A 25,417-nucleotide genomic window follows, 5' to 3' on the forward strand; every position below is an offset into this window, starting at 1 on the left:
AGGCCTCGCGCTATGATGTTGGCATGGACCAAGCGAAACTGATCAAAGTTGACCAAGATACAGACTACCTACTACTGTGCCTATTGATGTCACGTAAGGCGCCAGATATGTAGCATTGGATAGCACATACCCATTCCTGGAACTTGTGGAGTTTGCACGCTGTAAAACTGACCTCACAACGTTCTTGTACTTGACTGATGTTTGGTTTGATGCACTATATCAAGGCAAGGGCCTTGGAAAGTGATTAATGACTTGTGTGCAGGAGGTCATTGAGAAGATGCCATATTTGAGGCGAAGTATGTTATTCGCCACGAATTGGATGCGTTCAGTGCCGTTTTAAGAGAAATTGATGGATATGACGGTGCTAGAAATAGAATAAAATAAATTTCGGGTTAGCAGCCATGGAATGGGAAGGGTCGGGCCATCCAACCTATGGAAGTCATGGCAGTAGTTACAACTGACTACAATAACAGAATTGTAGAGTCCAGGCTGGGCGTCTACAGTTTAGTCAGTATCGTGGCCCTGTTCCAATTACCATAAAACTAACGACTACTGGAGCAAATGGTCACAAGTCCAAATTTAACAAAGTTGATCGAATTACCTGGGTTCACGGATAGAGTCATCAATAACTCATATATTCTAGAGTAAAAGGCCTCGGTGCGCTCGCAAAAGGAAGATGGCTCATTCTTAGAGCAATAGCGGAGCGGTACAGGCTGTTAAGCTATGAAGCACAGTGAGGTGCAATTGCGTTCTTTCATTCTAGGGTGATGATGGGCTATATGGTGGGCTATATGATGGACATGTACCAGCTATAATCGACTTAATCCCATACTGTATTCATCTGAACGTACACGAAAAGAGTCGTTAAGCCCTATTAGAAAATAGATGGGCTGTTCAGATATATCTTTACTGTCTTAGTAAAAGTGGCACCGCAATTGCCCAGTTGAAATTGTGTCTTACAAACACAGAGTTGTCATGTTTACTTACTGAGCCAGTGAGACGTAATCAAGAATACTTGGTAATTAAGGCAGTTGGCTTACGAGTCCGATGGCAGCGGGGGCTTCTTGGCAGAAGTGCACGAGCCCTTGGACAAACTGCTGCCGGACACGGCATCCTACACTCGGGTCCTTCCACAAAGCCGAAGCCGATTAGTAACAGTTTGCACTCTAGAAATACTATTTATTACATATATACTGCTCGCGATCGAATCCTTCAGGTCAAGGTGGAAATTGTGAACTAGGTCATTCCTCATTAATATATATGATATGGAAATCGATCATCGGAACAGAAAACCTGCTCCTTTAAACATAATGACCAACTCTCCCAGCACAGACGTCGAGCTTCTGGTGGTTGGAGGTGGTATTGCCGGGCTGACTTTCGCTATCAGCGCTCAGCTTCTCGGTTTTAGCATCCGTATCGTGGAGAAACGGCAGTCCTTTGACGATTTTGGTCAGCTTCATTCTCCATACTAGTCACTAATCATCATACCTTGGTGCCAATGGGCAATCGACTAATTACTTCGTTGGTTCAGGTGACATATTGGTACTGCAGCCATCTTGCGTTCGTCCACTTCAGCGTTGGCCGGGATTCTGGGATCGATTGAAGAGAGTTGAGGTAGCGAAGAAAACACACGTGTACAAATACGACAGAACATTCATTTTAGAAGCACCCTACACTTCAGATAATGGCGATGTCGAAGGTATTGCTGTGCATCGTAACGAATTCCACAGAGTGCTATATGAATACGCCTCTGAGATCGGTCTCGAAATTGAGTTTGGAAAGACAATCCTGCGTTATTTCGAGGATGTACACAAGGGATCCGTCCTTCTAGCGGATGGTACCATGATCGCGGCTGATATCGTGGTGGCTGCTGATGGAGTTGGTTCGAGCTCCTGGGAGCTGGTGCTGGAGGAGAAAGCGCATGCAGTCAGCAGCGGCTTTGCAGTTTATCGATCAGGCTTTCCAACCGCTGTCGGGTTAGAGAATCCTATCATCAAGCAGTTTGATGAAAGTCTTGGAGGGGAGGGATGGGTGGTCGGTTTCATTGGACCCAACGCCCATATTGTGATTTCGAGATCACAGACCAAAATCGGCTGGCTACTGACGCATAAGGTTGGATATCTAGCAACACAGCTTTAAGAGATGCGTAGAAACTAATTCTAAGCAGGATACGAAAGACGCGACCGAGGATTGGGACGCACTGGCATCTGTCGATGATGTTCTCCCGTGGATAACAGGATGGAACGAATTCGTTACAGAGATTATCCACGTCTCCGCCGCCTATAAGATTACGGACTGGAAACTGATGTGGAGGGACCCCCAGTCTAAGTGGTCCTCTCCCCTGGCTCGTGTGGTTCAAATTGGCGACGCTGCCCACTCCTTCTTGCCAACATCTGGATATGGCGCCTCTATGGCAATGGAAGATGCTTATTCGCTATGTCAGTGCATTCAACGGGAACAGAAAGCTCGACTTCCTCTCGCAGTCCAAGTTCATAATATTCTGAGGTGTGTTTCCAGGCTATCGCCACAGCATACCCTTATTCTGTAACTAACAATGCATGAAGATTCGAGCGAGTATCTTGTGCGCAAAAGGTCGGGTTCAAGAATCGTGAGGTTTTTCATAAGACTGATTGGGCGGCTGTATCTATCAACCCAAAGATTCTGAGACGAAACTGGGCTCCTTGGCTCCTTGATCATGATCCTGAGGCATACACCGAACTCAAATATGATGCCTGCGTGAAACATATACTGGAGAAATCACCTTTCAAAAATACGAACTCTGTGCCGGGTTACGAGTACAAATCATGGACAGTGCAGGGATTTTTAGAAGCGTCTGAAGCAGGCGAGCTTCCTGAGGATGCTGGCGAATGGTACTGATTTTGGTTTCCGAGGAGGCGGTGTTTATACTGAATTGGTGTTTTTGTCTAGAGTTTTGTATTAGTCTATTGTATGTTAAATACTACCTTGGCTCAACTTAATGATCTATAAAGCTCTAATGGCTACGTAATATCTGCCACCTTGACTCAACTTAATGATATATAGACCTCTAACACCATGTAATACCTGCCACCTTGACATTGGATCCATTCAGCTACACATCAGGATGACCAACTGTTCCTGTTCAAATAAATTATCTGCGACTACTTTGCCTCGATTAATTATTGTGTTAGCGCTCATGTCGACCAGATTTAACCAGTAACTAGTGTAGAATAAGGTTTGCCAATGTGCTTGACGAAGCTCGCTGACAAATTCCAGCGAGTCAGGCCCACTATGATTGTATAACAGATGATCACAATGACAAAGATTCATAGTCATATTTACAATCTTACTCAACTGATTTGTCGCTTGCCTTTCTTGAAAATAGTGACATCTTGGTATTATAAAAACTTCTAATGTCCCTATCCTCCTTCATGTTTGGACTATCCTCTAATAAGAATATCGTTTTATAACATTCTCTTTGCCGCAGCTCACGCAGTCACGGGACATTCCAGAAATTTGCTTGCCAGTGAACCTCCAATACCGCCTCGCATCATGAGAATACTCGTTCTTGGAGCTAATGGGCGCACAGGGCGTGCTGTGATTACAGAAGCACTTTCTCGAGGATATCTCGTCACTGCTCTTGTCCGTGACCCATTTTCTCTCGCCCCCCATGATGGTCTCGCCATTGTCCATGGCACACCTATGGAGATGCCGTCAATTCAACAAGCCTTCGAAGCAACAGAATCAGGAGACAAACCTTCAGCTGTTATCGTCACGCTAAATTCACCAAGGACGAGCGACAATCCCTTCGCGAAAAGTGTCGCCCCAAATCGATTGCTTGCAATATCCGCGACAAACACATTGCAAGTGGCAGAGATGCATGGAGTTCGCGAGATAATTTGGCTCTCTGCATTTGGTGTTGGGACTTCTTCAGTAAACCTCCCATTGGTTATGAAACTCCTGATCAAGTATTCCAATCTAGGGAAGGCATATGAAGACCACGAAGAGGTGGACAAGATAATGAGACAGAGCGATTTGAACTACGTTCTGGTTCGGCCAGTAGTATTCAATGAAAAGGAAAAGTCATCTGTGGAAGAACTAGGAGAGGAAGGCAAGGGTGTTGGAATGTTCGATGCCATCTCCAGGAGTAGCGTGGCAAGCTTCCTGGTCGATGCCGTAGGAAGCAAAAAATGGGATCAACAGGCTGTAGTTATTCGTAACTCTTAATCATCAATTATTCATTACACTCATGGATTTGAGACGCACAGGTGTTCTCAACCCATCTATAACCACATCCATATTACTGGCAGGCCATGGTCCGTGCTAAATATCGTTCGCTAAACAGTGGGCTGCACTACTGATCATTTAGAACTGGTACTAATCCCGCAAAGCCCCGAGGCTTTCTCCTTCGCTGGTATTAATGTACATGATGGAACGAAACGATTACCAATAATAGATGAATAAAGTAGTAGGCACGCTGGGGTCGGCTTTTCCGTGATAGTGCATCAACTTTCCTCTATTGAACATGAATTTTGCTAGATCTGGATATTTGGTCCGCAAGCTATCGTGATATGTTACGAAAACTATATTTACCTAGTTGACAACAGTATTATACGTGATATCCTCGAGGGAGTAAACATTCTCGGTACTTAATAATTTTAACCACCTTGAGATGAATTCACCGCTGGTCTGAACGAAGTCAAGTTCCAACAAGCAGAATCGTTGTTGTAAGTGGCGGCAACCTCCTCGAGTTAAGATCTAATTTGCCAGGACATGTAAGCCCTTTCGCCCTTGGTGTTGAAGACGCCATCGTAGATGGCCTGTGCAAGTTTCATACCTTTCGTGCTATCGTCCCGTTTTGTGCTGGTGTAGTTTCTTCCTCGCTTCCTGCGGCTTGGCGCTTCCCGAAACCACAACCTAGGTTAGCAAAGTGCTATTCTCAGCTGCACACCTTTGAAATGATTTAGTGGATTTTAGCAGGCCTTGATAAGCCCATCTCAATCAGCTCCATGTTTCAATACGGTACATATCTAAACGCATACTTGTCAGATAGTAGATGTAAAACCATATACGCCCAGTTTTGTTATAGCACATCGACTAATACCACGGTAGTAAGATAAATGTGTGGGACTCCTGGGTAATGCGTGAACCACCCCAATAAGCCTGCACACGTACCTAGAACGAAGTCACGATTATACTGAGGCGTAGTATAAACAGAACGGTGTATGCTAACAAAGTAACTTAATCCAAGTTGAAGACTATAGAGGTAGGCACAAGGTGTGTTAAGCAATAGAGTATTTCATTATAGTAAATCTTCTTAAATCAAAGTGCTTTGACTCGTATTTAGTATGAATTTGTTACAAAATTCAAGGAAATATTAGTAAAGTCAGAACATCTCATTTTTAAGGTCATGACGTGCTTAATAACCATATAAGTATATCAAGGGCTAGTAGGCAGGCCAATGCGCCAATAGTCAAAAGACTAACCTAGCTCTATCGGCGACTGCCGATATGCCCATTATCTCACTGTATAAGGCGTGCCATAGCAGCTCCACGCTGAACTGCGCACAACATCAGAATAATAACTAACTCGGTTCTCTTTGTAACACTAGCTGAATTAAGTTCATTGCTTGCTCAACTGCCAAGTTGATCTAGACTGGTATTCAGGTGATTTTGTTTGCAGTCAGTAAAGCTATAAAAAGCGCTTGGTTAAGCAGCAGACACTTTGTATCGTTATGAGATTGTAGTAGGCGATCAGCGCTACGAATGAGCTTCTATTGGTGTCCTCGTATAGAAAGTGGAGTTTAAACAAGCGTGGCCATTCCTTAAGCCGGTGAACAGAGACGAAGTCCCTGACTATTACAACGCTATTACTTCGCCAATGGATTTGTCAACCATAGAAGAGAGACTAGATAGCGATTTATATGCTGCTCCGAAAGACCTGGTTGCTGATCTGAAGTTGATTTTTAGCAACTGCCGGCAGTACAACGACGCAACAACGGTGTACACCAAATGTGCGGTCAGGCTGGAGAAGTTCATGTGGAGTCTAATCAAGGAGATTCCGGAGTGATTTGATCTGCTCGAGAAGTAATTAGCAATTCAGTTGGGAGTTAATTTTGTGGCTGAATGAAGAGAGGATTTGGCAAAGCTGAAATCCAACACTGGCGGGTTTGGGTGTCCACACGTCATCACGTATGCGACCAGGAATCAGTATATTGCTGCACGCGCTGTTTTTGGCGACGTGGCTTTCTTCGGCGCCTTGACCGTCATCGGAGGCTTGATCTCTAAGCAGTCCAAGAGCATGTCTCTCATCGAGTGGGCGTTGTAAAAGACGACACGAAGAAAAGGCGATGTCATTATTGACCGTTTCACAATAATGCACAACTTAACAACTGGCAACACAGCGGATTACGCCCCGATATGACCATTAAGACAAGAGCGGGTGCTCATCAATGTCGTCAAAGCTTGAGCTTTGCCTACAAGATAGATGCTAAGATTGATCACTGATGCGCCCACCCGTAGGTTTGCGCTCAGTTGTCAGCTCTTCTTGGCAGACATGCGTAAGAAATAATCTCTTGTATATAGTAAGCTTAGAACAGGTCATACTTATGTCCATTCAGAATCTATAGCGAAATTAAACACGTTGCCTCGATCATTAGCGTTCAAGATTTCCCCCCCTTACCCCCATTTTCTACAGAGCTGCCTTACTAGGTAGCGTGAGCCTCTATGCTTAATCTTTGCTAGCGCAGCAGGCCTAAGTGTGAGCACACAACTGGGAGACTGTGTTCGCCATGAGAGTATTGCAAGTAGGGGGGACTTTAGTGCGTAACAAGAGACACGGGCCGCACCGCAAGTATTCTGCTACTATCGAAACACCCCATATAACTTAGGGACTGTTTTGTTCGTCAAGTGTTGCCAGATGATTCTGACCATGCAGAGGACCCGGGCGCCAATTTTAGCAACTAAATAACGGGGCAGTCCATTCGTTCAAGAAGCACGCTCAACCAAGGAGAATCAATCAGGTGTTTGCCTGAGGCTATTGAACATATGGTCATAATATATCATGTGACCCCGCTCGGATCGGCCAAAGATTGCTCAGCCTGCTCTCGCATACTGGCAATAGTCGAGACGGGATGAAAATCAACCAATTCGGTGGCCAAGTACATTCTTCCTGATCATTCACAACTGATTCAAGCTGCTTCACTGCGAGATGCATGTTGGCAGAAACCCTGTAACTCTGCATCTGCTATTGAAGGTATTGGACGGTGTCTTCGCGAATGGACTGGTCTAGACTCGACTAAACCAAGTTCTGTTTGTTTTCACCAGGGAACAGGTGATCTCACAGCTTCGATGCAGGCCGAGCAATCACTGCACCAACAATTTCTATGCATTTGGAGCTCAACGCACGGGGCCAAAACAGAGCCTAGATCTGCAGGTATTCGTACTTAAGGCATCCGGGACCATGGTTGCCTATCAACTATGTAATAACGTTCGCGCCAGATTATCTCCACTATTCTTCTTTCTTAATCCTTTTACCTCAACTTTCGCCCGTCTTCAAATTGGTCTAACAAGATATCGATTCTGCTATCGCCCCTTTCTACACGCACGTTACAAGTGGGCAATGACTCTATCCAAAGTTCTGGCCGTGGCTATATCATTGCGAGATGATGGTGCCACCCCCGCGTTTTGCAACGGCACAGACACCAGCCCAATCTCTGTCGGTGCATGTCAAATTTATGTTGTGAAGTTTACCGACGGTACCACCTGGGCAGTCCGGATTCCCCGACATACAAACAGTCATCTGCCGCCAGACTCCATCTCGACTATTGTAGAAGCTGAGATGAGGACGCTGGCTGAGCTTAGTCAAGCTGGCTTCCATTGGTCACCGAGGCTCATTGGCGGCGACGCCAGCTTCAATAACCCGATCGGACATCCGTACTTGGTTGTAAACTGGGTCCACGGGTCCGTTCTAAAGTGGACAGACACGACTCCTCACCAGCAACGAGAGAAGATACTTCGCCAGTTTGTTGATATTCAATTAGAGCTGCTTAACCGGACTAAAAAGTCACGTAAGCAAACACTTACATTGTTCGTTCCAGGATTGAGCTGAACGTATTGGAGAGGACGGGTTCTCAGCTTTGAAGTACCTTCAAGACATAGTGGACGGCAGAATCCAGCGGGTAATCGATGGGCAGCTACCAGAACTTGACACACGGAGCTGCTTTGTTCATCGCGCTCTGCTCCGCCACGCCGTCTCCAATGATCTCGATGCATCGCTTAGCGTTATCGTACATGGCAACCTCGCTCCACATAAGATCATCATCGATGAAGAGCTTAACATTAAAGGGTAACCTAAACCTCAAAATGGCTTGGTAATACATAACTAAGTGGTCGTAGCATAATCGACTGGGAACTAGCCCGACGACGTCCTATTCAAATGGGCATGGGCTTTCCGAGACTACTTAGTGTCGAGCCGGCAAATACAGATCTAAACGCGCCTAGGGTTGATAACACCGTACAAGTGGCCGACGCTCTACGGCCTTCGTCCAAGCTATTAGCTGATCGCCAGTTCGTAATATCACATTTGTTATCTCTTGTACACCAAGAAGCATTCTTGGGAGTTACAAAAGAACCCTCAATCGTAGCTACTATGCTACGGGTTTTGTCGGAAGCCGATGTTGACTGGAGAGACCGAATCATCGATTCTTGTTTTAGTAAGGGGCTATGTCGCTGGATGGCGGCGCGATCTTGGCTGGCCAACGAAACACGGGATATTAGTAGAGTCCCATCCGATGAGGATCTGGACAAGGAGACACAGGAATTCTTGAATGCTACGGCTAGGAGTGCAGGCATGACTAGAGAAGCGCTTCTAGAAACTCTTCTACCTAAGAAAGGATAATCAGTAGGCCGGCGTAGTGTTGTGTGATATGAGCTGCAATGGGTCTGTTCATTCCGCAGCTCGTCGAGTATATCGATGTCTCTTTAGCTTTTCCTTCTACAGGTAAATTCCAATCAGAACAAGTCCCTTTCCACACTCTCATAATGCGATTAAAGAGTGACAGCACAGTTTTATCAAAAGCTTAAGATTTAGGTTGATGACTCCTGCTTTTTTATTCAAAACGAGCGATTAGTGTTATTTGAAGAATAACAGACTAACTCCCTTAATTCTTAAGATAATAAGCGAGTAACTATATGGTGATCTAAATGAGTGTCCGTAATAAGATCTATCCGAGCTGTAAATTGGGAAAATCATTCAACTAATTGTCTTTTGACGTGTTGCGGCGTGGCCTTGGTGGGTTGCGGTCGTGTGGCCTGAACCGCCGCAAATGCAAGCGCAATTAGAAAGTTCAAGAATTGATGAGAAGAACCATGCAGCTTCACGTCCATGCATGGATGCCGGGGCCGTCAAACACATCATCGTTAGCGGTGATGTTTTTGAGCAGAATATGGTACAAGAGACTGAGAACTTACATCTTTAGGATGTAAATTGATGTTAGCTCGTGCTTGAGTGACTTCGACACGCCCAGGATAATCATCACCAGGGTATGAACAAAGCCCAAAGAGGTCAGCAGCATTATACTGGACCAGAAGCTCTTTGAATGATTCCACGAATGCCTGATACTTAGTAGTGTCCGGGGTTACTACGTCCTTGGTGGCGCCTTCAACCCCATTGTAGTAAAACTCGAAGGGTCGAACAATGTCTCCCTTAAAAGTCCAGTTGTTAGGTTGGACAAACTTCTTGATATCTTGATCCCACGGAACTGCAGTTCCATTGTATTCAACCAGGCGCTCACGCTCGTCAAGGTCGAAGTGACGGTGCAGGAGACTTAAGCCGAAAACTCGATCGACTTTGTGCTTTCTAAAGAGCTCGCGGAATGTCGCGACGAGCTCATACCCATTCTTCTTGTCGAAAGATTCACCAGCTACAGGAAGATATGGTAGATCGTTGTAGGTAGCTGGAGAATAAGCTGCGAGCGCCATTCTATATAGGTAAGCTGAGATTGGTTGCTGAGTCGCAAGAAAGCGTTGCTGATGATGTGATGTACCGCTAGGAATTGCTGAAATTATGGCGTGATGATGGAAGACGAAGAATCATGAGAAAAATCGATATCTTTATAGCTTTTCGCTCCCAGGTCACTTTAGTGTTGGTCTTGCATATAGATTGGTGCATCGTTGGTGCCGTTGGTATCCCGAGTCACGAGGGGAACAAAGAATCATCGCGAAAATGTCAGGTGTTGTAATGCATCCGGCGTAGTTTGGTCGGGTCTGAATAAACCAAACATTCTCAGTGGAATTGACAGCCTATCGGCTCGTCATTGATAGTCCAAACGGCTTTTTGGTTAGAATTCCTAGGAATTCTGGCGTGGAATCGACACACATACCTTCCGGTGAGAATCCATCTGGGCACCATACCAGTATTAATGCTATGGTTCTAACTTCTCGCTGAACTATCACAATGATGTGTTTTGGGGGAGTTATCAAGTTGTCTATATAACTAGCTACCCTACACGGAGGTAACTTGTCTTATATATATGCAATGCAAGCGTGTAAGTAAGTTGAATCTACTGTCTTCAATTTAGGTAAATGAGAATCTCAGCTTCATAGCTTGTATCACTCGCTGCAAGTCCTCAGTACACAAGGTTAACCTTTCCTGAGAGAGTCATAGTCTCGATAGTTGAAATAAGTGGTGAACCACAAGCAACGCCACCCGTTTCGCTCAAGGCCATTGTAGGAACATATCGGGTGAGTTTATCGTCTACGAAGGCATAGGTCAAATTTGCATTATAGGTACCGAATGCAAATTGATGTCGTTTCAAATTATCCAAAACAATTTCTAGGATCCACCCATCCACCGTCAAGCTAAGCACCCGTACGCCTGCAGTAGCCATAGTCTGGCTGGCATCCGAACTCAGGTTGATCACAGTATGCCGTAGTATTTCCACAGTACCCGCTAGATTAACATATCAGCACGGGGAGTGGCAGGTTGCAGATGGGAAAGTAAACCTACTATCCGGAGCAGCAGTTCAAGCTGCTACCACAATGGTAACCGAACTCATTGGCGCCGGTCTTTCCGCATGTGTTGTCTGGCGTGATGGTCACCTTGTCCGTAGGCGCATAGCAGGCCTTGGAGCCCGGGGCGACATAGTCGGCCTGGCAGCCGGTGGATGTGAGGCAGTATGCGTCTCCGGATCCGCAGAACCCGCTGCCTGAGCAGCACGGCGTGTCGAATGGGCAGAAGTACCCGCCGATGGACTGGACGCCGCACGTCCTGTCGGGGGACACTAGAGCGCGGGCAACGACCTCTTCTGAAGGAGGAAGCGCGAAAGCGCCAAGAAGCCCCGCAGGCAGGAAGAATAGGCTGATTAGGAACTGCATGGTGACTGAGAGAGGGGCCTGCGTCGATGGAAAGCTCGAGGAGGTGGGAGTGATCGATGGCTTAAGCTTATATATGTTGCTCTGACGTGTGTGAGGCAAGAACTCTGGCCGGCAAGAGCGGCGGCCCGGGGTATCTCATTCCATCAGCCAACCACATCTTCCAGACGTGCTAAAATTAAAGTATGTTGCAATACTATAACGGAACTAAGCGACACGAGGAAATCTGAAATGCGGTCGGCGCCGGAAATACCGGGATTCCAGAACTAGTCTACTGGGTCCACAGGCCCAAATCCAGGTCATAGACGAGCTGAACATACGGTTTCTCAATTTTGTTATTATTTACCAGCATCTTTACGATGGAACAAGCTTTTTCGGACATAGCCAAGCTTGATCTGGCATCGCTGGCCGTTCCGACCCATCCCCTTCTCCACAAAAAAGACGGAGAAGCTTAGGCTTCGCTTCTTGCGCATACGCTAGCGGCAGAATAGGCGCAAATCCTTCCAATAGTATACATGCAATCATCGTAACGCTGCAAACCCCTGATTGTAGAATTTTCTTCGTCGGCAGACACAACGGAGGCCAGCGAAGAGTGGTCACTTTTACGTTTATATGTGCAAACCAAATTAAATCACACCACTCTCTCAGACAGATTTTAGCGCGTGGTTCAATGAAGTACAGAGTGTTTTGGTAGTGGGGCTCCCGGGCTAATGCATTCACTTTATGTTGGTCCCCGTTCCTCAGCAATGAAATGATGCGCAAACGGCCTTCTAGTTTATATTACTACCTAAAATACGCCCTTCCTCGGTCATGACTGAGAATGACCTAGGAACCTATATCACTACAAGACTGGCGTTTGTTTCATCAGTCCAGAAGCTCTAAACTGTCGTTCCCCTCAGCAATTTTGTGGAGTTCGTCATCGACATGCCCGACAAACACCAGTCAAACAGACGTGCCTGATATCAGCTGATACCTTTATACGTCGAGGGTGATATAACTCTGTATTGGTCCTACGAGACAAGTTGCAAACATGCAATTATGTTCGACGTCAAGACTAATCCGTTACTGACCAAAATGCAGCCTCATCCCCATTACAACAACCTTCACGCCCACAATTCCTGCATCACCTCACAGCTCTCGGAAGCCTATACATGGTGCGAAGTGTTCCAGAATGCACAAATAAACCAGAGTTGATGGTGATATGAATCTCGATAATAAGCCAGAGACCTACACCTTGGGATTTACAGTGGCCGTATCAAAGTTCAACAGGTGGCTAGACTCGTGTTGTTTGGTATGGCAGCATCTACGCGCGCCACAAGGTAGATATGTGAAAGATGCTTTCATCACGTTTAGGAAGAAAGATCCCCAGTATCGACGGTTTTGATCTTTACCAAATCAAAGGCTTTGCGAGGGGCTCGCGCGTGCAATCAATACGGCACCAGTCATGTCCTCGGAACAGTATTCAATATATATCACGAGTGCGTTGACAATGAACTTGAAGTCCTTCTCAACTTACTAACAATTATGTTCTATTAAATCCTTTAGTATGAATATATTATCATAGCATCCACAGAAATTCACTCCTACCATACGGAATGACCAAGAACAGCATCAGTGGGCAAATACTTGTCCTTGTGTCTGATAGGGTTGTGAAACTAGCTCCGCCAACATGCATCAGTTGCATCCAGGCTGACCCCGCAAAAGAACTGCCACCCCGCAAACTCACCTAATATGGTAGGCGGGCAACTCCTCGGGTTCTTAACCCGAGCCTGCTTTGTACTAGTCTAAGTTGGCGCGAAACCCATTCTAATTTGAAAAGGGCTGACCTAATGGAAAAGATTGATAGGACAACATGAATTGTTGTCCATTCTTGAGTCTCAAATATGTGAACCCAAAGCAAACTCGTAGCAACATTTGTATGTTGTCAGTGGATAGACACGAAAAGTGAGATTTCTAAATCGTGGCACAATTCCATGATCGGGTTCTTGGTTTGGGTGCAGGGATCGGGTTCTATAGCTTTCGGCTTAGCAACCTTGACCGCGAAGACCATGATCCGCAGGGGAAATGGATCAATGAGCTTAGAACCCGATAGATAAGCTATATTTCAGCGGATGGGCAGCCGGTCGCTTTTCCCAATCATGCTTCGCGATTTTGTAATTGATTGTTATCATCGGGACCTGATGGTGGTTGATCGGCATCCCAAACCAATAGCATTCGCCCTTATTAGCAACGACTGCGCCTTATCTTGCAGTGTATCGGCTCATGTCCCGTCAATAGGTGATTATATATCTTCTGTCTCACATTTGCCAGCTCATAGGAGGTAGTTGTCTATCAATCCCCATTTCTCAAGACCTCAGACCTTTCCTTCTTTCAGCACATCTTCCAATACTCCTCTGGTCCTTAAATTACGCGTCTGTTGAACTTTCATCATGGCATCATCCATGTTGCACTATCTTGGTTTTGGTGCCAATTCCAAAGCATCAGGCAACCCGCCACCAGCCCAGCAGACCCCTGTCCGGGCTTTACCCGCGTCATGGTACACTTCTAAGGAGATGTACGAGCTTGAGCGCCGAGCCATCTTCTCACGTCGATGGCTATTCATGACACATAGTTCACGAGTCAAGGGCCCAGGTGACTGGCTTCGCTACAACGTAGCTGGCTACGACGTGATCATAGTCCGGGACCGTGCGGATAATATCAATGCATTCCACAATGTGTGTCGACACCGAGCTTACCCAGTTATCGAAAAAGAGAAACAAGGAACAGCCATGATCTTGGCGTGTCGGTAAGTGTTTCAGATTTGAACTTGAAAATGATCTTCACTAATATGATGCCAGGTACCATGGCTGGTCATACGGGTTGAATGGCAAACTTGCTAAAGCCACTGGTTTCAAAGACATCAGTGAATTTGAGAAGGATCAAAATGGGTTGCTCCGCATTCATACCAAGATCGACACCAACGGATTCATCTGGATCAACATGGACTCGAAGGAAGAACCAGAAGTGTCCTGGGAAGAGCACTTCAAGAACGTCGACATCCAAGATAGATACGAGCCTCTGAATTTTGATGACTATGAGCTCGATCATTCATACGAGCTGGACGGCGACTTCAACTGGAAGATATTGGCAGACAATTTTAACGAGTGCTATCATTGTCCCACCACACACGCAGATATACCCACTTTCCTCAACCTTGATTCGTTCGACAGCAATCTAAAGGATGGACACATACAGCATGAGTGCGAGTACAATACTGAGCAGTTGGAAAGAGGGTTGAATGTCTCGAGCACGTACTATTTCCCAAACGTCTCCATGTCCATTTCGTAAGTTGCCTTTCCCCATCCACATCGAGCATAATGGTCTATTCTAAACATGAGACCTTGGATACAGACCTCACTTCATGATGATCCAGAAGTTCTTCCCTTTTGGACCCAAAAGGTCATTGATGCATTACGAGGTATACCGCAACAAGCACTCCTCGGAGGAGGACTTCAAACTCATCAGCAGCACCTACGCCCGGGTCATGGCTGAAGACAAGGTACTTTGTGCCAACGCGCAGAAGAATATCAACGCGGGTGTCTTCGTTAATGGTCAGCTGCACCCGAAATATGAGAAAGCACCCATCTTCTTCCAGAGCACCTGCCGCAATGTGATCGCTGAGCATTACAAACGCGAGAAAGAAGAAGGTCGCGAGATCTGGGCGGCGAGACAGCAGCTGCCAGAGAACGCCACGGTCAGCCAGGAGGATATTGATATTTGCCAGGGTCTCACCTGTGGATCTCAGAAAGACACGGGGCTTGCTTGGTGATAAGACAGGATAACTATCTATATTTGGGTATGATAAGACTACAATGAGATAAAGTTTCAAGCTACAGCACCAGGCTTGAATATTGAAGAATGTATTGGCGGCGTGTACTGGCTCCGTAATAAAGATTGTCTAAAACTTGAAATACCCCTTATATTCTCTGCACCCATTCTAAACTTCTTCAACATCAGTCGCCGGAAATATATGACCAACCCTTGAGTTTCATAGCTCAAGCCACGTCATTGCGGTTATGATATGATTTGATTTTTTCAGTTGTCCCAATGACATGGCTTGTCCTACTGATTTAGGTTTTACTTTAGCGCGAAGATCACTTTCACCTCCCCACCTTTTCTTAATTCTAACCCCCACAGTTCCATATGGTGCATAACCAACATAATTTCGAAAGGATACAACATAACTGACGGATTGTTATTGATATGCGATTCAGATACACGCAACTTCTAAGTAAAAATATGCTCATAGGATCGTTGACAGAGAACACCAATCACGACTCTAAAGTGAATATGCTGCGTGTCGTCCAATAGACAACGTCATCGACCTCTGCTACCGCACCGCTATTTTAGTATGGGAAATATATAGCCCGCTTCGTTTCGGGCCGCGATTGGCTTAATAATATGAGATTTGCCAATCTGGCCAAGACAAGTTGTGGGCAAGGAGTACAGCTTTTCATCCGTGACCCGTTTCTCTTTTCCCCTTAAAGCTAGTCTTCAGAAGCCAGCCAATGATTGAAAATAAATTGTAGTCTCGTTTCTCCCACATTGAGAATGAAGTTACTGGTAGCATTCCGGCTCCGTAATTACTGAATCGTCATGGCGAGTGTGCAGGGTCTCTTGATCCATCAGATCCCGCAGTAAGTCCCTAAGCATTGCGGATTTCCGTCTCGCATTGTGAAATCAGAGGGAAAATTTTACTCCGCCATATAATGATTAGAAATCGACTACCCCCACTGTCAAGCATTATGACTTCCGGGGCGGCCAGTGCTTATAACGCCGAAGCTCGAAATGTGTACATCAAGGGCTATAAAGTATCTACAAGGATTTTCAATCCAAAATCCAATTTACAGCGTACATACAGCCCATCAATAAACCCCCGATGGTGTAAGCAAAGACTGGCAAAATGTGCATTGCGGATCTACTTCACCCACTTGGTGGAAAGGATCTGTAGCTAACTCGAAAGAAAAAGAAATGATAAGAGAAAATAGTTTAAGCGTAGCTAACGTTATAGATGAAACAAATGATCATCCGCGGCAGCGATTATATCTTGATGACAAATCCTTCGTAAATTAGTCAGATATAATTTGGAGGTAAAGGTGCTCCATGTCTCTTTCTACGTAGATATGAAACAGTGGTAACGTAAAAATTGAAAACCACTATACATTTGATTTGATTAAACCTCTCCCCGCAGTCGACGCAACCGTCTCACAACGGAAGATAAACATGCTCTTTCCAGACGGATTCCAAGATAGTGCAGTAGGGTGGATGGTGCGTTGTATCAGCAAGGACAACGTCAAATTCTCTGAGGAGAAAAATCCTGCTTTATTAAGTCCTTACCAACAAATTTCGCCATTGACCGGTCACCATTCTCATGCCGGCAACCGAGCCAACTTCAGTCAATCACAGCTAGATAACTTAGACCAGCATGAAGCACGCTTGGAGATTCTAGAAGATGGGACTGTACTTGCTGGGTGGTTTTCGTCCGAAGATTGTGAAAATCCTCGGAATTGGCAATACTGGAAGAAGCTGTTTGTTTTGATGGTAGTATGCGTGAATACATTTGTGGTGTATATGGCTGCCCCTATCTACTCGCCAGCATATTCATCCGTCGAGGCCGATTTTAAGACGAGCGAGCTCTATTCAACTCTCGGCCTGGCACTCTACGTGTACGTATTTCATTCATCGATTAAGTGCGCTATCTAACTCATCGTCAGACTCGGATATGGCTTTGGCCCACTCCTCTTCAGCCCTCTCAGCGAGATACCGGCAATTGGGAGGAATCCTCCGTATGTTGTATCATTTGCCTTGTTTTGCATCTTTTCCGTACCCACAGCACTTGTCGCCAATGCACCTGGATTTATGGTGCTGAGGTTTCTGCAAGGATTCTTTGGAAGTCCAATATTGGCCACCGGGGGCGCTTCTATTGCCGACATCTTTGACGAGACCTCCTTACCGCACGCGATGTCGTTTTGGGTCGTCCCTTGCTATTTCGCGCCAGCAGTCGGTGAGTGAGCAGTTATCTGGTTAATATTCAGATGGGTTGTAGCTAACACAGCTGGTCAGGACCCATCATATCGAGTTTTGCCATACCGGCGCTCGGTTGGAGGTTCTCAATGTGGGAGGTACTAATATCAGCTGGCCCAGTCATGCTGCTCCTACTTTTTGTGCCCGAGACGAGCTCCTCGACATTGTTATTTCGACGCGCGCAGAGGCTGCGACAGCTTACAGGCACCAGAATTTCATCGGCATCTGAAGTAGCTCAATCTCACTTGAGTCTAAAGAATGTCGTGGTTGAGTCGCTGCTTATGCCCCTTAAGATAACAGTATTGGATCCGGCGATACTCTTTGCAGAGATTTACACTTCGCTCATCTATGGGATTTATTACTCTTTTTTTGAAGCTTTCCCCCTTGTCTACGAAGATATCTACGGTCTTTCGCCCGCTGAGTCAACCCTGCCCTTTATCGCATGCATCGCAGGTTGCATCGTGGCTGCGGGTTGTTACCACGCATATCTTCATCAGATCCATATCCCGGCTCTGCGAAAGAGTGCCGAATTGTCGCCAGAGGCTCAACTGATTCCCGGGCTCTTTGCCTCTATCGCCCCACCCATCGGCCTACTCCTTTTCGGCTGGGCTGCTAACGCTTCAGTGCATTGGATTGTCCCTACTCTGGGGATTGTCATATATCCAGCTGGCGTCTTCGTCCTTATGCAATGTATGTTCATGTACATACCCGCGAGTTATCCGCAGTACGCGGCGAGTCTCTTTGCGGCTTCAGATGCTACAAGGTGTTCATTCGCTTGCGCCGCGGTCCTTTTTGCAACACCGTTATACAAAAATCTTGGTATCGGGCCAGGTTGCTCCTTACTTGCTGGCTTGACAATTCTTTGTGCATTTGGGCTCTATGGACTATATCGATACGGGGCTGCCTTAAGAGCTCGATCAAAGATAACAGTCAAATCATAATTATACGCTGCGGACAGTTAAAGAGTCAGAAAGAGAACAAAATACACTTGATGCTGATAACCAGGTTCATTTTGGGGAGAGTGGTGTTCGATTTAAAACCGGCTTGGGTTTCATCTTATGGATTGTGAGTATGATGGGCCTGGTTTATGCTATAAGATAGACATATTTAAACAAAAGTACCTATTTCTTGTACTTAACTGAGTCAGTTTACTCATTGATCGCGTTGCTGAAGCGGCTTGTGAAATGTTCTACGGGCGGTGAGTATAGTTACTGTCTGATGACTAGGACAAATGTATGGATGTGCAACTTCTACGATGATTTCACTTTCGAATTTACATGTTTATCTCTGTCTTGACCAAATGCCGAATTGGTGATAACGTATCAAGTAGGTATATTAGAACCTCTTGTGCCATCCCTCAGCCTGGAGATAGACGCTACCGCCTACGGTTTCCCAATCTGCTCGCTTTATAAGCCAGTTGCAGGACTGAATAGCAATTCTTCATGTCCTCGATCCGCCATCTTGTGCATCGATTCCCTCGGGACTGCAGGAGCGTCCATAGCCACCCAAAGTCTGGATTTCTCTTACTGTCATCCAAACTGACAGTGTCGATTTGTAAGAGTCTCATGTAAAAGACCGTGTCTGCCAGAACGGGCCCCCATTCGTGCACGCCTTTGGCCCGCAGGATGTCGTCGCGGTGTGTCTGGAGCAAGGCGCGAACAGCCGCAATGTAGCCGTGGATCGAGACGTAAGGCTTGGCCGATGGCCGGACGACGAGTCGAGGCACCTGTATAGGAGGGCGGTCCTCTCTGCAGCAGCTCATGAGTGTGCGTCAAGTCTCGTCATCACCTGGCTGCCCATACGTGATCGCATTCTCGCCCATCTCAATCATATCCCTCCTCGCCACCAACCCATACCGCACCGTCCTAGTCGGCGTGGTGTAAGTGCTCGTCCACCCACTCACCCTCCTAAGAATCCAAATGTTCCTGTGTCACTGTAATCGACGATATGGGCGGCTCCGTCACCGACGAGGTTGAGATGATGTAGAACCCCCTCGCTCCTTGGCTCTACGTTTCGTCTTCGGCCGATGGTGGGTCGCGCGCGTTTTCGGCGACATGGATAGACGTCCCTAGCAGACCAAACGGCTTCCAAGACTGGAGGTTTTGGGATCAGAAAATGGCAGACCTTACGCTGAATTGGGCGCCAAAATAGTCTTAGCGCGTGATGATAGCCCCATATCTGCCAGTCCAAAACGGCGTGTACTGAAAACAACCCTTTACCCGTTTTCAAACGGATTTCTAAAGCATATCCGCAACTCCGTTTGGCTCATTCTGTTCAACGCCCCAAATGTGTGCATCTAGATATTAACGTACCCGCCAAAAACACATCCGAAGACCTCACTCAACATACGTGAAAGCCAATGAAATTAGCTCTCTACACCATCACTTCATTGCAATCCTCTGATGCTACGAAGCGTATGCTATTTCACGAAGCATATATCACTTCGCATCCTGAAAGTAAAAGGAGATGTCTGATATCCGACTCTGCGCGATATCGAGTTCTTAGCCAAGTAAGAATCAAGTTTGATCTAACTAGCTCCCAGATGTTTACGGTAGGCGTATATTCGTTGTCGTCGCTATCATAGTCAAGCAACGATAAACAATTTAGGACACAAACAACGTATTTGTTCAACTAGAATCAGCCTCTCCGAAATTGCTAAAACGTTTCGTCGTTCTAAATACGCGGCATATAGGGGAATAGAAGGCACACCGTGAGACATTTCAGTATAAAAATGCTTTAGGCATCTAATTCGCTATGTAATTTGTGGCTTGCCTTGTTTGAGGAACTTCATATCACCGAGTTCGAGGATACGAATGCAATCTATTTTCGATTATCTCGGCAAATTGTTCAAGGATAGCTCTTCGGGCGCCGACTTGCGCTTTTTGATAATCCCTGATCATCTATCACACCTGATTGTAGAATCAACATTCAAGAAGACTATCGGTTGCGCGGTTCTCAGCCATGCTTTGTTGATAACATTTAATACGAGTAATTTCGGACGCCTCAGCCAAAAAGAAGAACAAAACCTTGTTTCATAAAAAAAAGAGGAGCGGATGCCTCACGCTAAATTCTTCCAAGATTGTTCAGGTATTCTTCCCGACACCTCCTGCTATTCCATCGCGTCGGCCAAGAGCACGATTAAATGCGGCCCTGTAGCCGAAGATACCACCGATTCAACGAACGTGAAGCCACTAGCATCAAATACCTTGCTCTACTAGATCATGGCAAGCTCAACACAATCGGGAAGAGACGGGGCCATAAGTCTAGGAATGTCGCTGAAAACAAACTTACCAAAACACACAAGCCACCTCGAAAGAGAAAGACATGAAACTCCACAGAAGTCTTGCATGTCGACCCTACCGAGACACAAATGGCTAATGTAGCAAAGATTTGGTCGACAGGAAAGCCATTATGTAGTTCGTGGACCATTGGAATAGCTTTCGTCAATTGTGGACGTCATTCCAATCCTATGACCAAGGGGACGACTGCGAAACTGTCATAGAAACTTTTGATGAACTTTAACGACTCTCCGAGCACACTAATAAAATGTCCTTTATCACTGTTAACCAGGTTCGCCTGAGATTTCTATACTTTAAACTTCATATCCTACTAGAACGATACGAGCAGATTATCAAACAACGGCAGACGAACCAGACATCCCAAAGAGATTCAATGATTAATCAGCATGAGGCGAGCACAGTCGTATTTGATGAATATTTTAGCAAGAGGGGAGTTCGTATAAGAAGCTCAGAGGCATTAACACAACGGAGAGTCTTGTTAGTACATAGAAGCATTGCCAGACGATATTCCCTCGTCTCAGCAGCCCTGCCTCTCCAGCTAGTGGTCTACTCAAGCTAAGCAAATACAGTCATGTCGGTTCGCTCAGATCATTGTACATACAGAAAGAGATGCTAAGAATATCAGTCTTAGCAACCTGACCACAAATAATTAATATAGTTATATACCACTTTAAAGCCGAGCATCGTACATTACGTAAGCTTTTTTATTAATCGGGTCTCGACGTTAGCTTATTCCCTGCCATTTTTCTTAGACCCTCGTGCTTCTTGACTCTTGTCTGCACATGGTCGCGTATGTCTTCTTCTAGAAAATCGTCTCGTATGGCGATCATCTGCTTGTTTTCGTCGTCGTATTCAATAGATAACTTAATGTCTTGTTCTAGCCGACTCGTAACAACTTTCATTCCGATACTTGGCTCTGGTATTGTTCATCTCCGAACTATAGCAAACTGCCTAATCTGTTAGTATTATCTCGTCTACTGATGTTTATGACAATCAATTGCTCACTCCTATACTCTAACATTTGCTGACCAAATACGTTGTCGATTCATGTGGCCGATGGGCTCTATCGGATGAATGTTTCACTGTACTACCGAATCTGATCTGAAGACTTGGCAACTTGCCTTTTTTTTTTCAACTCTGTATGAAAACAAATCTAAAGAGAAAAACAAAAATTGGTATGAATATAATCATCCCTGCACAACGATATTCTGGAAGTCTTACGCAATGTTACGAACGAGGAACCAACATGCAGTCCTGAGGCACGAAGGTGGGGATAGCCGACGAATAGGCCACACCTAAGGACAAGTCAAGCTAGCAGGAGTCACCAGGAGTCGCCAGGCGTCAGGGTCACGTGATTAGTATAGGAGCGATAGGAGCGGTATGCTCCAAGGGGCTCCTCTAACAAGTATTAGTGAATGAATGAGTGGATATAATAAGGATCAGGTTTCTCCTACTCTACATAGACAGTCATTACTTCAGTGATCAATCTAAGCATCTATCTTACTCATTAGGTGAAGCTAAAGCTTTAACGACTACACTTGTGAATATCTTTGCTCAGTATATCCTGAGGGTCTATCTCTATAGTCTTCTATTCGCGTCTAGTATACTCTGTTAGCATAAACTCCAACACCCCTGTATCTTGAAGATTTTGCGATCCGATAGTATAATCGTTACACCCAAGCCAATCGACTGCTAATTCTCGAAGCTGGCAAGTTGTTTGTGCAACAGAGATAGAGATATATCTGGGAAACGAAGGGACGAACACCGACCGAGTCGTGGAAATACTGCAAAGACTCTTCCCGTTCATTACCTCTGACTCAACCTTTGAGGTACTCGAGATCTCATACTTAGTTGAAACAATTTTGGACTTCCGCGACCCAGAAGCAAGGGACCAAAGGTTAGCGAGTAGGTCTCTTGAGCTATACATAGCAACCATCCCCAAAAAGCTCCTACGGCCGATATATGCAGTCTGTTTCGATTCTCCACGAAAGCTGGAATCATTGTTACGAGATGCCTGCTTCTTCGCTGTTGAGCCCTTAGAACTGACAGCCAGTGCCTGTCGAGCCTGCGGTTTCTGTCTCACACAAGTGCATTCTAGAGATGCTACGGTATTACTTTGTCACCGAGAGCAGGAGACTACAAGATATGACAGAGTTTTGGGTGCGTGGAAAAAGACCATCGAGATTACCACAATGCTTGCTGTAAGTCAAGCTGAGAAACAACCTGAGTCTGGCCAGAAAAACACATCGAAACAAATTAAATAATTGCAAAGAGACACAATTGCCGTTCCAGCAGTGTGTTGTGTACCAAGTGTGTCGGCATTTTTACAAGCCCATGAGTTTGGCCTGAGCTCGGCGGACTGTGGATTGCAGGCTCCAATATGTCTGATTTGGGACTCGCTGGAATATCTATTGGAAGAGGAGATGGCCATCAGACGACAACCCTCAGCTATCGGGTTGGAAAGGTCTAATAACTCTTGCTCGATGGCATTGGTTCTTACAACAATTCGAACAACGAACATGGCAACAAAAAGTGCAAACTAGGGTGTTGCCCAATTCTCGACGTGACGGAACGTTCCCAAGGTTAGATGAAGGCACTCTTTAGACGTTTCTACTCTCTGCTAGAAACTATTACAAAAGAAAAGAAAAAAAAAAGACAAAAAGATCATCTGGAGAAGATTACTGCAAGGAAATTTGTGTTACCCCGCGTCTTCTCAAGCAAGCCAGTTAGTTTCGTCGGTTTGATCAGTAAAAGCAAAGAACGATCCATTAGTATGAAAAGCTCCATATAAAATAAAAACGGTTACATATTAAAGCCTAAGCATTCATCCACAACAAATCCAGCATATTTTCAACCAACAAAGCAGGACCAAATGAGCTACGGTTTTTCTCGTAGTCGGTTTGACGGAATTGAAACCATCAGAGTCTATGAAAGCTTTATGGACTCCGGCTGTCTCCACGATTACCTAAGTTAGTACCGCCGGGCCTATACATTCGACTGAAACGACGTAAAATATTTTTCATCACCTGGTGGCCTCTCATGTTCCAATTCTTCCGTGGTTGGTCCACGTCTCTTCTTTGATTGCTGGAATATATGGGGACTTGACCTGGCGGATCTTGACAATTGATCTTGAGATGTTAAATTTGTCACTGACGGGTGGGCTCGTGTAGAGGATCTATCCCTGCGATTCGGGTGCCTTCTTCTGTCCTTGGTTGGAGAGATAGGAGATGTAATCTTATCGCTCCCTTGCTTAACGCGCAAGGAGGATCTACTTCTCAGACTTGGGCGCCTTCTTTTGTCCGTGCTTGGAGGAACAGGAGATGCAATATCATCGTTGCCTTCTTCCTCTTCATGTACCTTGCGTTTGTGCCGGTGTCCTTCTTCGCCGTAGAACCTGTCCTGCATATCTCGTTCCGTCTGCTCTAGTTCAAATACGGGACTTGTTCCACGTATAATTTCTCCCAACGATGTGTAAGTTCCTGATTGTTTGATGGAGTTTTCTTGCACTGCAAGTATGGGGAGCCACCACAATGCAAGATTCATGGTGAGGACATCGTGACCACTCGCTACCCAGGGAATGCAAGAGTACTCAACCTGCAAACCAGTCTTTCGGGTATCTCCCGCATATGATGCATTGGATGGTGGATTGGACCACCCATCCGCCTCATCAGTATCATCGTCATCGCCATCCCCGTCCTCATTCTGGAAAAATCGGTCTGAACCTAAAATCTGGCCTCTTTGCTTCACCCCTTCATTACGGGTTTGCACGAACTGGTCTTCCCTCGGATACGCAGAAAGCCTCACAAGGACTAGCTCTTCCTCGCTTAGGATAAACCCATACCGTGTCCTTGCTTCCCACATGTACTTGGTTATCTGGACCATCACGTGGTGGGCTTTTCTTCTCAAGCTGTGTGTCTTGGAATCTATCCATTCTGATTTCCATTTACCTGCAGGCTTGGAATCCCCAGGAACAATGTTAGGGAAGTATGGACCCTGCCCAGGCTTCCTTTGATAGGCGCACCAGTCTGGCATCTGGTTTTTGCCATTCACGCCTTTGACGTGTCCCCGGCCTGTGTTCTTCTCGAGACATATTATTCCTCGGCGAAAAGCTTCCTGGGGAATTTCTTCGCATATGGCTTTATAGGTCCCTTCAAAAACGTGGCGCAGTACCGGTTCATTCCATGCAACGGCTAGTTGCGTAACGGAATCTTCTTCAAAAATATCCAGTTTTTCTAGAGGTATGTCCTTTGCGCTACGAACAAAGGGTTTACCCAGTGGCTTCTCTAGGATATGTTCAAACGTGGCCTTCAAGTTGTCCCACGTGATGTCTTCCCATATGTCATATCTGTCGGGGCCATAGTCTGCCTGGGTCGCTGTGCTATACCCTTTCCCCTGTTTGTGCACTTTTGGCTCAGGATTGGGTTGTGTCAAATAGTCCAAGAAGGTTTTTGACATCCTGTAAAAACAATATGTCTCAATTGTATGGAAAAGGGGCGTATAGTTTGCTTCCGCAGTTTTCATTGTTCTCCAACAATCACAATATATCCGGCTGTACACCCTTGTCCTAACGGGACGGCTGCGCCCGGCTGCTGAGCAAGCGGCACACTGCTCTGCCATCCTATACCAGTGGGTACACGAAGTACCAATTGAATTACAGATCCGTGGTCGCCAACGAATTACCTACTTTTCCCAAAAGCGCGTGAT

The 25,417-nt window shown here is 45.9% G+C and overlaps 9 protein-coding genes across 9 annotated transcripts; 6 read left to right on the forward strand and 3 right to left on the reverse strand.

Moving 5' to 3' along the window:
* Nucleotides 1-1,121: 1,121 nt before the first annotated feature.
* BKA67DRAFT_579259 (monooxygenase) lies at nt 1,122-3,001 on the forward strand. Its single transcript, XM_046103754.1, has 4 exons — nt 1,122-1,449; nt 1,532-2,112; nt 2,168-2,505; nt 2,565-3,001. The coding sequence occupies exons 1-4, from the start codon at nt 1,266-1,268 to the stop codon at nt 2,875-2,877; spliced, it is 1,416 nt and encodes a 471-aa protein (XP_045954548.1). The 5' UTR covers nt 1,122-1,265; the 3' UTR covers nt 2,878-3,001.
* A 352-nt stretch (nt 3,002-3,353) lies between these two features.
* BKA67DRAFT_579261 (uncharacterized protein) lies at nt 3,354-4,207 on the forward strand (the record flags this gene model as incomplete). The annotated part of the gene is made up of 1 exon (XM_046103755.1): nt 3,354-4,207. Exon 1 carries the CDS (start codon nt 3,532-3,534, stop codon nt 4,204-4,206), a length of 675 nt encoding a protein of 224 aa, XP_045954549.1. The 5' UTR covers nt 3,354-3,531.
* Nucleotides 4,208-5,798: 1,591 nt separating this feature from the next.
* On the forward strand, nt 5,799-6,199 carry BKA67DRAFT_579262 (Bromodomain-containing protein). The gene has a single exon (XM_046103756.1). The coding sequence runs from the start codon at nt 5,860-5,862 to the stop codon at nt 6,046-6,048; it is 189 nt and encodes a 62-aa protein (XP_045954550.1). The 5' UTR covers nt 5,799-5,859; the 3' UTR covers nt 6,049-6,199.
* Nucleotides 6,200-7,097: 898 nt separating this feature from the next.
* On the forward strand, nt 7,098-9,010 carry BKA67DRAFT_579264 (uncharacterized protein). The gene is made up of 3 exons (XM_046103757.1): nt 7,098-8,047; nt 8,100-8,325; nt 8,376-9,010. Exons 1-3 carry the CDS (start codon nt 7,441-7,443, stop codon nt 8,875-8,877), a joined length of 1,335 nt encoding a protein of 444 aa, XP_045954551.1. The 5' UTR covers nt 7,098-7,440; the 3' UTR covers nt 8,878-9,010.
* Nucleotides 9,011-9,384: 374 nt separating this feature from the next.
* BKA67DRAFT_579266 (uncharacterized protein) lies at nt 9,385-10,031 on the reverse strand. Its single transcript, XM_046103758.1, has one exon. The coding sequence runs from the start codon at nt 9,957-9,959 to the stop codon at nt 9,399-9,401; it is 561 nt and encodes a 186-aa protein (XP_045954552.1). The 5' UTR covers nt 9,960-10,031; the 3' UTR covers nt 9,385-9,398.
* A 465-nt stretch (nt 10,032-10,496) lies between these two features.
* Nucleotides 10,497-11,790, reverse strand: BKA67DRAFT_694988 (uncharacterized protein). The gene is made up of 2 exons (XM_046109288.1): nt 10,987-11,790; nt 10,497-10,929 (listed from the first exon to the last, which is right to left on the reverse strand). Exons 1-2 carry the CDS (start codon nt 11,352-11,354, stop codon nt 10,839-10,841), a joined length of 459 nt encoding a protein of 152 aa, XP_045954553.1. The 5' UTR covers nt 11,355-11,790; the 3' UTR covers nt 10,497-10,838.
* A 1,990-nt stretch (nt 11,791-13,780) lies between these two features.
* Nucleotides 13,781-15,608, forward strand: BKA67DRAFT_629420 (Rieske [2Fe-2S] iron-sulfur domain-containing protein; the record flags this gene model as incomplete). The annotated part of the gene is made up of 3 exons (XM_046105577.1): nt 13,781-14,136; nt 14,189-14,674; nt 14,742-15,608. 3 exons carry the CDS (start codon nt 13,781-13,783, stop codon nt 15,157-15,159), a joined length of 1,260 nt encoding a protein of 419 aa, XP_045954554.1. The 3' UTR covers nt 15,160-15,608.
* A 1,047-nt stretch (nt 15,609-16,655) lies between these two features.
* Nucleotides 16,656-18,355, forward strand: BKA67DRAFT_523823 (major facilitator superfamily domain-containing protein; the record flags this gene model as incomplete). Its single annotated transcript, XM_046098512.1, has 3 exons — nt 16,656-17,056; nt 17,105-17,394; nt 17,454-18,355. The coding sequence occupies 3 exons, from the start codon at nt 16,656-16,658 to the stop codon at nt 18,353-18,355; spliced, it is 1,593 nt and encodes a 530-aa protein (XP_045954555.1).
* A 5,123-nt stretch (nt 18,356-23,478) lies between these two features.
* Nucleotides 23,479-25,204, reverse strand: BKA67DRAFT_579274 (uncharacterized protein). Its single transcript, XM_046103759.1, has one exon. It carries the CDS (start codon nt 25,166-25,168, stop codon nt 23,699-23,701), a length of 1,470 nt encoding a protein of 489 aa, XP_045954556.1. The 5' UTR covers nt 25,169-25,204; the 3' UTR covers nt 23,479-23,698.
* Nucleotides 25,205-25,417: the final 213 nt, after the last annotated feature.

Source organism: Truncatella angustata (genome assembly GCF_020726525.1).
Source record: "Truncatella angustata strain MPI-SDFR-AT-0073 chromosome Unknown BKA67scaffold_8, whole genome shotgun sequence".
NCBI classification, from domain to species: Eukaryota; Fungi; Ascomycota; class Sordariomycetes; order Amphisphaeriales; family Sporocadaceae; genus Truncatella; species Truncatella angustata.